Source organism: Cariama cristata, unplaced genomic scaffold (assembly GCF_000690535.1).
Source record: "Cariama cristata isolate BGI_N322 unplaced genomic scaffold, ASM69053v1 scaffold43530, whole genome shotgun sequence".
In the NCBI taxonomy this organism is placed as follows: domain Eukaryota; kingdom Metazoa; phylum Chordata; class Aves; order Cariamiformes; family Cariamidae; genus Cariama; species Cariama cristata.
This window is the reverse complement of record NW_009596055.1, coordinates 909-12,522: the sequence shown is the minus strand read 5'-3', so window position 1 is coordinate 12,522 and position 11,614 is coordinate 909. Positions and strand designations below refer to the sequence as shown.

General features: G+C 47.5%; 1 protein-coding gene across 1 annotated transcript in view; it reads left to right on the top strand.

Annotated features, from left to right (window-relative positions):
- Window positions 1-5,311: 5,311 nt before the first annotated feature.
- Window positions 5,312-11,614, top strand: part of BCL9 (B-cell CLL/lymphoma 9) — a gene marked incomplete at its 3' end in the record, with an annotated part of 6,531 nt that continues 228 nt past the window's right edge. The window contains exons 1-5 of the mRNA XM_009704281.1: window positions 5,312-5,563; window positions 7,151-7,467; window positions 8,366-8,555; window positions 9,080-9,179; window positions 9,613-11,614. The exon at window positions 9,613-11,614 is cut by the window's right edge and continues 228 nt beyond it. Coding sequence (XP_009702583.1) covers window positions 5,511-5,563; window positions 7,151-7,467; window positions 8,366-8,555; window positions 9,080-9,179; window positions 9,613-11,614 — 2,662 coding nt within the window. The remainder of the gene's footprint in view (window positions 5,564-7,150; window positions 7,468-8,365; window positions 8,556-9,079; window positions 9,180-9,612) is intronic.

Sequence of the window (11,614 nt, the reverse complement as noted above, 5' to 3'; positions counted from 1 at the left end):
TATGGCCGGCTTTCCCTGCGGACCCAGCCATAATGCTGTACACCTCCAAGTACCTGACCACTTGTCACTATCAAGCTTCTGCAGTTTAAGGGCATAAAATCGGAATAAGCTAGTTTGGATGTGTGTTGTTTTTTCCTTCTGTTTGCAGTACAGTAATGTGGTGGCTAGTTCATAGATGTACAGGGATGGTTCAAGAATACTTTACCAAAAGGTAAATTAACATGTGCATTTGTGTCTTGTTAGTTACCCTGTGGTAGCTGCTTGTCTACGTGCTCTCACCCTTTTGCTCTTAAATTCACTGTGAAGCAACCTGTCTTGCACCGACAGTAGGCTAGGGCCATGCAGGTGAGCAGCAGAGATGGTAGACTACGGGATGGAATTACATTGCAATAACTGTCTGAGTAGCCTTAAAGATGGATCGTGTCTGATCATTTGTGTCCCTCTTGCAGTCCTGAGCTTTGGTCTGTAAGGTTGCCCTGCTCTGGTGCTTTGCCAGGTTGGACTGGAATGTTTCAAGCAAGAGAGCTTTGACCGTTTGCTGTGATAGATTCTCTCCATCCTGATGTGTGCTGATGTTTGCATGTTTTCCCTTTCAAGGGAAAAGGTGATTTCTGTCTCTGCTTTGATAGAGGTGTGTCAGTATTGGCACTGGCATGGCTTAGCCAGTATTGTTTCGTTGGGTGGGGTGGGGGAAAGGGGAGAGAAGATATAACTGGGTAATTGGATCCAGGGATGATTGTGCTGCTGTGGTAGGTTTTACTGGATGAAGCAGCCTGTTGCGATAGGTGTTTGTTTCAGCTTCTGTCTGCAGGTGTGACTTGTCTAGATAAGGATGGTCTATCACATTGATGATTTCATTGTTTGATTTGGCTGGACTGGGTGGAGAATGTAGCTGCATTGTTTGGGACTAGCTTTGTAGTTTGGTTTTGTTGAAGTGGATTACATGACAGTGCATTGCTACATTATTAAGGTGAAGCTGCAGTAGATAATAGTTGGAGAATGTTGGGGGGAACAGAATATGCACAGGGTTTCACAATGCGTAACTAATTGAGCCTCGCAACAGCTCCTGCGTTCCTGTTGGGAGATCTGGTCAGCGGAATGCATTGGGATTACACAGAAAACCTCTTGTAGTGATTTCAGTTTGCGGTCATCCTTTAACTGCAAGGCTGTCCATGCTGTTTAGATAGCTGAGAGTCCTCTGAGAGACCATGCTGGCCCCGACAGCATGGATGTTGTCTAGATTTATACCGTTCTTGCAGCCCCTCCAGTTTTCACAGTGAGTGAGGGAGAAGCTGGCAGGTAGCTGCTCTGTCTTTCTTTACTGACCTCAAATTTACCATTAAGCCATTCATCAGAGTCCACCTTTCCTTGTATTACTGAACTTTCAGGCACTTAAACTTGTTTTAACGTGTGAGCAAACGTTAGTTGATGCAGGATTGTCTCCATTACTGAAAGCGTGGCTGATCAGTCCTTGGGCCATGAACTCTTTTTTGGCCTTATAGGAAACAACCATAGTGCAAGGTGGAGCTCACCCCTCTATCTTGAGCAAACTTGCAGTATGTCTTTCTTGGGAATGTTTGCAGTTGCATTCCCTTCTCCCTGTAATGTAGCGCAATGATGTGAAGTAGGAGCTGCCAGAAGAGAAGATAGTGCTTCTTCCTTCTAAAACCTGCCTGGTTTTCCCCTAGATGTGATTGCCTGGCTTTACCTGATGCTTGGTGTTTTTATTTATATGTTGTCTGGCTGTGGAGGAGGTTGTATATACGAATCACAGGGGTTTGGCAGAAGTTGCTGGGCCCAGTGAGGGGAAGGTGAGCCTTTGAAGAGAGGTGGGTGCAGAGAAGGGGAGGTTGGTTATATGTCTGAGCTTTGTGCCAGCTTCTCTAAGCACAGATGAGTACATGGGAATCCGGCTAGCTCAAATGTGGGAGTGCTAAACCAGGTCTGACCGATTTCCCCTGCATGTGCAGCACAGATCTTCGGACTCTTCCAGTCTGATGGTGGCTTTTTTGGTGCTGACAAATCTTGCCAGTCTGAGCAGAGGCTTACCTTTGTCAGTGGTTCAGAGCAAGTTTTGATTCCCCTACCTCTGTGGTTGGATGCGTGGGAGGAACACAGAGCTTGGCTGTGTCTTCTTATTGATGAAACTCTTCCTCTCTCTTCTTTTTCCAGGTGATTGTTTCTTGCGAGACAAGTGGTTTGCAACTCATGGCCTCCACAATGAGTACTGCTGTGTCGTGACACCAGGGGTCTTGGTAAGCTACTTGTTGGAAAGGCAAGGACCTGTCGTATCCACAAAAATGTGGGTCCTTCTCTTTTGTCTCTGTAATTGAGGTTTGAAGTCATTTTAAGCCATCCGAGTTGTAAGCTGCAACCAAGTGGGTGAGGCTACTTTTCACCTGTTTTCACCTCCTCCTTTGGGCTTGCAGTGGCACTGATGTGATTACATGGTCAACCAGATCAGGGGACTAATCCAGCTGAACAGAGATTTCTGCTGTTTCCCTTGGGTTAGTTGCCATTCAGATCTATCCCTGATGTGGTCAGGAGAGAGGTGGTGAGAATGAGTAGCCAGTTGAACCATCCCTTTTCCCTGCAGCCATTGCCTTGCACACCTTAAAGCAATCCTGAAAATACAGCCTTGGATGTAGCTTGCCAAACTGTCTTGAAAAGTGGCTTGACCATTCGCTATCGGTGGCCCTACCTCTAATTTTAGAGCAATGATAAAGGCTTTGCTGTGACAGCTAGACTCCAGCTGCAAAAACAGATTTCTCTAGAGCTTTTCCATTATTGAACCCTAGATTCCCAAACATACGTATGTTAGAAGTGCATTTAGAAAAATCCTAAGGCATTCCATTTCACTTTATAAAAGATGGTACATTCCCAGTGTGCAGAAATGAGAAACCGAGGAAGTTGAGTTGCTGTCGTTCCACCAATGAATGTATTGATATATCCTTTGTAGCTCTCTCTGGTAAGAAGAAATTTAAACTGAGATTGGAAAATACAGTTCCCTTGCAGAGCGCATCAATTCTAATAGATGGAAGATACGTGTATATAGGATAATAAAAAAGTAGGATTAAAAAATTGGAGGTTTTTTTTCCCCCTTGTGAAGTACTTGAAAGTTTGGTGATGTCAGAAATGTTGTGCAGCCAGTGTGATCCTGACTCTCTTCTTCATGTTTTCTCATTGCGCTGTGCAAGACTGCAAGTCTAAGAAAGTTCTCATCTTATAATAAAAGGTAACATGATAATGCATAAATATCAGAAGTGGAAAAGCAGAAGATGAAACAACTAGAATACTTAAGTTCATCACACAGGCATCTACATCCTGCTTTTAGCATTGAGCTCCACTCACTTTAAGGCTATTCCTTTTTTCTTTTTTACCTGAAATTCACTATATTTTCAGTCATACCTTCACCTTAAGAGAAGACCCCAAAGTATCACTGAGTTCCACTGACTTTTACAGATGCGTAAATCTCTTCTGAACAGTGGAGTTGGGTCCTGTTGATAAAGTTACGGTTTTATTGTCCAAACAGACATAGGAACCAAATTTGCACGCAAAGATGGCACAATTTAGATGCTTGTGAAGATGTTCTTTCTTGTCTTTAATGTATCTGTACAGCACGATAGTAGTAACAATAGTAATAGAGTAACTCCAACATTGTTCTTAAAATCAATGGGATAACAAGCTGATAGCCTCAGAGAGGTATGTCGATCCTGTGGAGTGTGTGGCTCAGACTGCAGTTCATCTGATTGTGCCAAATAGGAGGCATTAAAAATGAGACCGTTATTGCAGAAACATTCCCCATAGTAATGAGTTTGTGCAGCACAGTGGAGGTGAGAATAGGGAGCAGGATGATTTGTCTGGCTCATGAAGGAGGCATGTAGTAGAGGGGAGAATTTTTGGAGATGATGCAGAGCCTCATGGAACAACTGCCATATCGAGCACTATCATTTTAAAGTACAGCAGTGCAAAGTCACTAAAAATTGTAATGGCACAACCTCACAACAAGATAAATTTGGGGAACTGGAAAACCATGGTGCTCAATACTACAAGTTACTGATAACTGTCCTTGGCCAGAGGTGGTCATATAGTGCCCATGTTTCTTAATCCTCTGGTGTCAGCACATAGGCAAACCAATTTTTGTTTACTAAATGCAATTTGAACAGTAGTTTCTTCATAAAATTTAAGACGCTCCCGGTCTCCTGAGATTTATTTTGTTTCATTTGATATACGCAGGAAGAAACTGCTTCTTTGGTGCTGAGAAGGAATACCAGGAATATTTACATTTGAATAATATTTAACTAGCAATGCTTAATACATTAACAATAAATCTTGGTTAGATTCTAAATTAAGTGGATTTGCATCTGAGTAGGTGAGATGAACAGGAGAGATTTTGTTGGAACGTAAACAAGACAGGAATTTGTTCCAAAATAATTTAGCCCAAAGGACGTAAACAGTAATGTTCAATAGTTTCCTCCTCCAGAAGCAGTTTTATGTGCCTTATTGCCTGCGTCATGCATGTTGTTTCTTAGAAGCTGAAAAGTGCTTTTTTTTGGTGCGTTTTTTTGTGTGGTTTTTTTTTTTAAAAGCCTCAATATCTGTGTAGCACTGCTGAGCATATTTAGAAGAGTGGTTCTCTAGTGATCTTTTGTCCTTTCTAATAGATACACTGAATGGCTAACCTCTAGTGTTTTCAGAGTAATCACAGCATAGCTGGTTGCTTACAGGTGGTCAGGAAGGCATTTTATTTTATTTTCCTCACTTTGTGCAACCCTTAGCACACATCATTGAACATATGTCTAGTTATATTGGACCAAGGAGACAAAAGATTTGAGGAGAGTTTATGTTCTTAAGAAATATCAGATTACAGCCATTCACAGGGGAATTCTGGATAGCTAAGTCATGTTGGGGATATATAATTTTGGCTTCCTACTGACTGGCTGTGAGGCGTCTTCAAACTGAGCACAGATGCGGAATCAAAGTGTCCAGGTATGAGGTGCTTCCCTGTTTTGTTGACTCCAGAGTGATTTGCTTTGGATGAAGGGAAGGTGACCTTGCTGCCTGTAAACTGAATGGCCAGCCAGAGCTGCCTCTGGTTTGAAGTACACAGCTATACTGAGCCATCGGGAAGCTCTTCTCCTGTGTCTTCTCAGTAATGGGGGAAGAATTGCCATTTACTGCTTTGCACCAGATGCATCTGCTGGGGAAGTTCCTCACTGATTTTTCTGTTCTCTTCTTGTGGGGTGGTTTTAACAGTGTGCCCTGGAGATGCGAGACTTCCCCTGGGCAGCAGGAGGCACGCGTCTAGAGAATGCTGGAGCTGCAGGAGGAAAGCGCCCAGTGCAAAACCAGAGAGGAGCAAAGAGAAAAAAGGCAAACAGACAGCCAGCATTGAGAGAAGCGGGTGGCAGAAAGTGCTTCGACGCTGCCTCTGGCGGCACAGTCCCCAGAGGAACTTGACGAGAGCCCATCTGCGTCTGTGTGAGACTGTGAGCTCAGGATTTCTGTCAATGCATTCCAGTAACCCCAAAGTGAGGAACTCCCCGTCAGGCAACACACAGAGGTAAGGAGAAGAGCCTGCAGTCAACTGCTCTGGATTGGTGCATGATGCTGTCCCTGCTCTGCTGCAGGATTAGTCAAGGACTGCTGCATGTGACTTTACTGGTCCTTCTTTGTGCTCCCATCGGACCCACCGAGTACCTGAGCACTGGCTGCACAGTGCTGACGAGCCCCCACGTTTGCTAGGCCTAGGATGAGCTGAAAGCTCTAAAACTGTGAGGTGCGAGTTCTTCATTTTTCGCACCCTCCTCCCTCCCATCAGATGTCTGAAAAGGCTGTAGGAAAGTAAACATGCTGTTTCTATCTGGTTTTGTTTTCTTTTTTTTTCTCCCCCTCTTCTAATTATCTGTTTCCCTGAGGAGTAGTTGGGTAGCAGAAGGTCTCTCTGTCCGTACTTTCACACAAAACGCTTCCTCCGTATTATTGGTCTGAACAGCCTGGAGAACTGATCAGCTGTGCACTGAGGTCCTCTGCATCATTCACCTGCCAGTGCAGCAGGTCAGCATCTCTCCTGCGCTAATTTGGAAGGGGAAAAAATATGGAAGTGAAGCAGTGTCCAGGGACTTACAATGGTCTGATTGACAGCATTCTCGAGTTCGATTATTTACTCCTAGAGGTCATCAGGAGCTTAAGAGTAATTTGGAGGGAGTGCCTCCGAGTCAGATGTCTGTCCAAAGGAGGAAACGGCTTGTGCGAGTCCCACAGTGAGGATGCTAGCAAGTACTGCCTGTTGGAAGTGGTAGTGATGATGGGAAAACACAATGGAGAAGATCCGATAGCAATGGAGTAACTGAAGGGTGAGGAGAAGGGGGTGGCTAATACATCTGTAAAACCCAGAGGAGTGAAATATTTTTAGGATGCAATTTGCTGAATGGAAGAGGGAAGGAAAGACTGAATCTCCTTTGGCAAATTAAAGAAGCTTCATCTGCCCCGTTTTGCAGGAGTGTGCAGGGAGATGATATCCTTCTCTTTGCTTATTCAGAGGCAGGTTGTAGCTGGTTTAATTGTTTTCACGGTCAGAGGTTTGTGTTTTCCTGGCAGCTCGCCCCAGTGTATGATGAATGCTGCAGTAATGCTGGGTTTTCCTTGTGCTCCCTGTAGAACTGGATAGGGAGGTGCAAGGGAGGGGGCGGGGGGGGTGTCTGCTCTCATCAGAGCTGCAGCATATAGTTGGGGTCCAGGAGAGTGGTGAGGTGAACTTTATTGTGCCTTGTTTGTTTACTCTGAGCTGGTCTTGGTGTGAGGCGCTTCTCTGTGCACATAGAAACCGTTGTCTTTATTGACAGAAGCCCCAGAGGTAGGTCCTCATGTGACAGCGGTTCCTGCGATCTGGCAGGTCTGTAGCTTGCCCTGGTGCCTTCTTGAGCAATGAGATCCCATCTTGGATAATAACCCTTTCAGAGCATGTTCAAAAAAGCACCTGCATGACTCTAAGCTTGCAGGCATTTTTTTTATTTGTCAGCAATTGTCTTAGCTTGCAAAAGTGGCAGTGGTTGTTTCTGCTTCTCTGTAGTCTGTTCCTACAGGGTTAAATGAATCAATGATGTGATTTGTCACTTTTTTTCTTTTCCTTTTTTTGCTCTGTCCCCAGTAGCCCCAAATCAAAGCAGGAGGTGATGGTCCGTCCCCCTACAGTGATGTCCCCGTCTGGCAACCCCCAGCTGGATTCCAAATTTTCCAATCAGGGCAAACAAGGGGGCTCCACCAGCCAATCCCAGCCCTCTCCCTGTGACCCCAAAAGTGGAGGCCACCCCCCCAAAGTGCTCCCTGGCCCAGGTGGGAGCATGGGGCTGAAGAATGGGGCTGGTAATGGTGCCAAGGGGAAGGGGAAGAGAGAGAGGAGCATTTCGGCAGACTCCTTTGAACAGAGGGAAGCTGGGACTCCTAATGACGACCCTGAAATCAAAGGTATGTTTGCTAGGATTTGTGTGCAAGTGCAGACAATTAGTCCGAGTCCTCTGCAAGATGGAGAATTGCTATGCAAGTGTTAGCAAAACATTTATTTGTCTGGGGTTCTGTAGCTTCCAGCCAACGAAGTCTAAAGGTCTTGAACAGGCGAAGAGGAGAGGTTGTCATAGCTGGCATTGGTAAATGTCCTGTTCGTGCTCAGTTAAAGTGCAGACCAGACTCTGATGGGAAAGTTTCTTTGTAACTCTGAAACTGCCCCAGAGGATTTGAGAGTACAAATGCAACCTGTTGGTTTCCTTCTGGCCTTTGGCCTTTCAGGGACTGCTCTGTTGTAACTGGGATTTTCAACAATATGCAGGCCTGTTTTCTCAGCACAGATACATAACCCGTAGCACCCTAAGTGGTAACACAAGCCAGAGAGTTGGGATTTCTGTGTTCTATTCCTGGCTTCAGCAGTGCGAAAACAAACTAGATGTGCAGTTGTCCATATTTCCTCTGTTGTCTGTTTGCTACGTCACCTGGCTAAGGTGGCTGAAGGAAAAAAGTAAAATTTTGCACGGAGTATTCTCCTTGGTTGCAGTCATATTTATATTTGTTCATTTTAGTGTGTAGTTTTCGTGCTATTCTGTGTGGCTGTTAGAGAATTCAAAAGGATCAGCTCTAGGAACTGCCACTTACCTTGGAAAGAGACAAGATGAGCTTTCTCCCAGTGGTGCCTGAAGGGCAGCATGGCATTAGAGGGAAGGCGCATGGTGTAATAGAAGAATTGCCTTTAGTGCCACTTGAGGGAGAAGCAGGAAATTTCAGAGGAGGAAAAACTCTGATCAGTTTCCAGAAATGGTTTCCAAAGAGCTCCCAAGGTAGTGATTCCCCTCTTTTCCTCTTTCTCCCCTTGCAGACTGCAATTCTGCTGATCATGTGAAGTCCCAGGAGTCTCAGCACACACCACACTCCATGACTCCTTCAAATGCTTCAGCCCCAAGGTCTTCCACACCTTCCCATGGCCTGACTGCCACTTTGGAGCCAGCAAGTGGTCAGAAGACTCCATCCAAAGTGGTTTATGTCTTTTCTACTGAGATGGCCAACAAGTAAGTAGGTGGATGCTTGTATGTCTTCAGGGAGCGGGGCTTATATTTGTGCTCCCTTTTTAAAAGATTCTCAAGTGCACTTCCTCCCTCAAGTGCGTTCTTGTAGCAAAAAGTCATTACTTGGTTTGGGGAATGCTGAAGGGGCTGGAGTAGAGAATGTCACTACCTCTTGCCCTCTGAGAAGTGATTGTTTGTTCCTCCTATGTGTGGGGTTTTGTTTTGTAGGGGTTTTGGGGGGTTTGTTTGATGGCGGGGTTTTTTTTTTTTTTGACAAATGCTGGTAGATATTGTTTTGCAATCCATGCAGTGAGTAGCAGCTAGGATGGCTTAAACTGAGACGTGAACCCTGAATGCTGATGAGTTTGCAGATGTAAGCATTTTTCTTTTGCTACTCATCTAGAGTGAAATATGTGTGGTTAAATCTTTCTCCCTTCTGCCAGCTGAAGGATAGAAGGGAGGGCGGTTAAGAAAAATTGATTCTTAGCTTCAACTGGATATGTGCATCTGTCTGTCTGTCTTTGCAGGGCTGCAGAAGCTGTTCTGAAGGGACAGGTGGAAACCATCGTGTCCTTTCATATCCAGAACATCTCAAACAGCAAGGCGGAACGAAACACTGTACCCTTGGTAGGGAATACCTGCATGTGGGTGGGAAGGGAGATGATAAATGTGCTTGTATGCGATTTGGAGGGATGGATGATTATTTACACTCTGAAATAAGTTTTAGGGTGGAAGAGAGACAGTTGTTGTTCTAGCCTTCTGCAAATAAACGTCTAAGATCATCCAAAGAAGAGCTTGAGTTTTGCAATATTTGGGTAGTATGTTTCCAACCCATTGCTCATGCAGAGCTAGCACAGAAGCAAGGAGTATCTGCTGTAATGCTTGAGCAAAATAGGTTTTTACATGGCAAAGATGCTGCTGTTGTAATAGCTGCATGAAGGCTACCCTTCCTTGCAAAGCGTGGGCTGGTGGGATTGAGACAGGATGTTTCGTTTGCGCTGCTGCTTATGTGACGTGGCTGTAAGAACAGCGAGTGACAGCGTGTGGCTTTCTCTTGCAGAACCCCCAGATCACTGCACTTCGGACTGAACCCAAGCCCCTGCCGCAGCCCCAGCCCCCCGCAGCCCAGGACCAGAACCCTCCCCAGAACGCCAAAATGCAGCCGACTCCACCTGTGTCAGCACCGGTATCCAAATCCACCGGCCCCCCGTGTCCCATAGATCAGGACAGTCCCAGCGTGGAAAGCAAAGTGATGTCTGTGGGCAGCCCTGCCAACTCTACCCCGTTGCAAACAGAAGGATTTGGGCAGAGTTCGACCCCCAATAATCGAGCAGTTAGCCCAGTTTCCCAAGGAAGCAATAGCTCCTCTGCAGACCCCAAAGGTCCTCCCCAGCAGGTGTCTGGTGGGGACCCATCCAGTTTGGGTGAGAATCCCGATGGACTGTCACAGGAACAGCTGGAGCATCGAGAGCGCTCGTTACAGACCCTGAGAGACATACAGCGCATGCTCTTCCCTGACGAGAAGGAGTTTGCAGGAGGGCAAAGTGGGGCACCACCTCCAAATGCTGGGGTGCTGGATGGTCCCCAAAAGAAACCTGAAGGGCCGATACAGGCCATGATGGCTCAATCCCAAAGTTTAGGCAAAGGGTCAGGGTCTCGGACAGATGGAGGGGCTCCGTTTGGCCCTCAAGGACACAGGGACATGCCTTTTTCCCCAGACGAAATGGGGCCACCACCAATGAACTCCCAGTCAGGACCCATAGGCCCAGACCATCTGGACCACATGACTCCTGAGCAGGTGGCTTGGCTCAAGCTGCAGCAGGAGTTTTACGAGGAGAAGAGAAGAAAGCAAGAGCAGGTGGTTGTGCAGCAGTGTTCCCTGCAGGACATGATGGTCCATCAGCATGGGCCTCGTGGGGTGGTCCGAGGTCCTCCTCCTCCCTACCAGATGACCCCTGGGGAGGGTTGGGGACCTGGGGGTCCAGAGCCCTTCCCTGAAGGCATGAACATGTCACACACTCTGCCCCCCAGGGGCATGGCCCCTCATCCCAATGTGCCCGGGAGCCAGATGCGCCTGCCTGGTTTTGCAGGAATGATGAACCCTGACATGGAGGGCCCCAGTGTCCCGAATCCCGCCTCCCGGCCTGGGCTTTCGGGAGTTAGTTGGCCTGACGATGTGCCAAAAATCCCAGATGGCCGAAACTTCCCTCCTGGCCAGGGTGTCTTCAGCGGCCCTGGCCGAGGGGAGCGGTTCCCCAATCCACAGGGCTTGCCTGAAGAGCTCTATCAGCAGCAGCTGGCTGAGAAACAGATGGGCCTCCCTCCTGGCCTGAACATGGAAGGCATCAGGCCTGGCATGGAGATAAACAGAATGATGGCCTCGCAGAGGCACATGGAGCCTGGGAACAACCCCATCTTCCCTCGCATGCCAGTGGAAGGGCCGATGAGCCCCTCCAGGGGGGACTTCCCAAAAGGAATACCCCCACAAATGGCCTCCAGCAGGGAGCTGGAGTTTGGGATGGGCCCCAGCAGCATGAAGGGGGACATGGGCATGAATGTCAGCATGGGTTCCAACCCGCCCCTGGTCTCTCAGAAGCTGAGGGAAGCAGGAGTCGGGCCAGAAGAGATGATGAAACTGCGCCCTGGCGTATCAGAGATGCTCTCCTCTCAGCAGAAAATGGGGCCGCTGCCGTTTGGGGAGCACCCGCAGCAGGAGTATGGCATGGGTCCCAGGCCTTTCCTTCCCATGTCTCAGGGCCCAGGAGTTGGTCTCCGAAATCTCAGAGAACAGATCGGGCCTGACCAAAGGACTAACAACCGGCTCAGCCACATGCCGCCACTACCTCTCAATCCCACCAGTAACCCTAATAGCCTCAACACTGCTCCCCCTGCGCAGCGCAGCCTCGGCCGCAAGCCCTTGGATATCTCCGCAGCTGGTCAGGTGCATTCGCCAGGAATCAACCCCCTGAAGTCCCCCACAATGCGCCAGGTCCAGTCTCCCATGATGGGGTCTCCCTCGGGAAACCTCAAGTCCCCTCAGACGCCCTCCCAGCTGGCAGGAA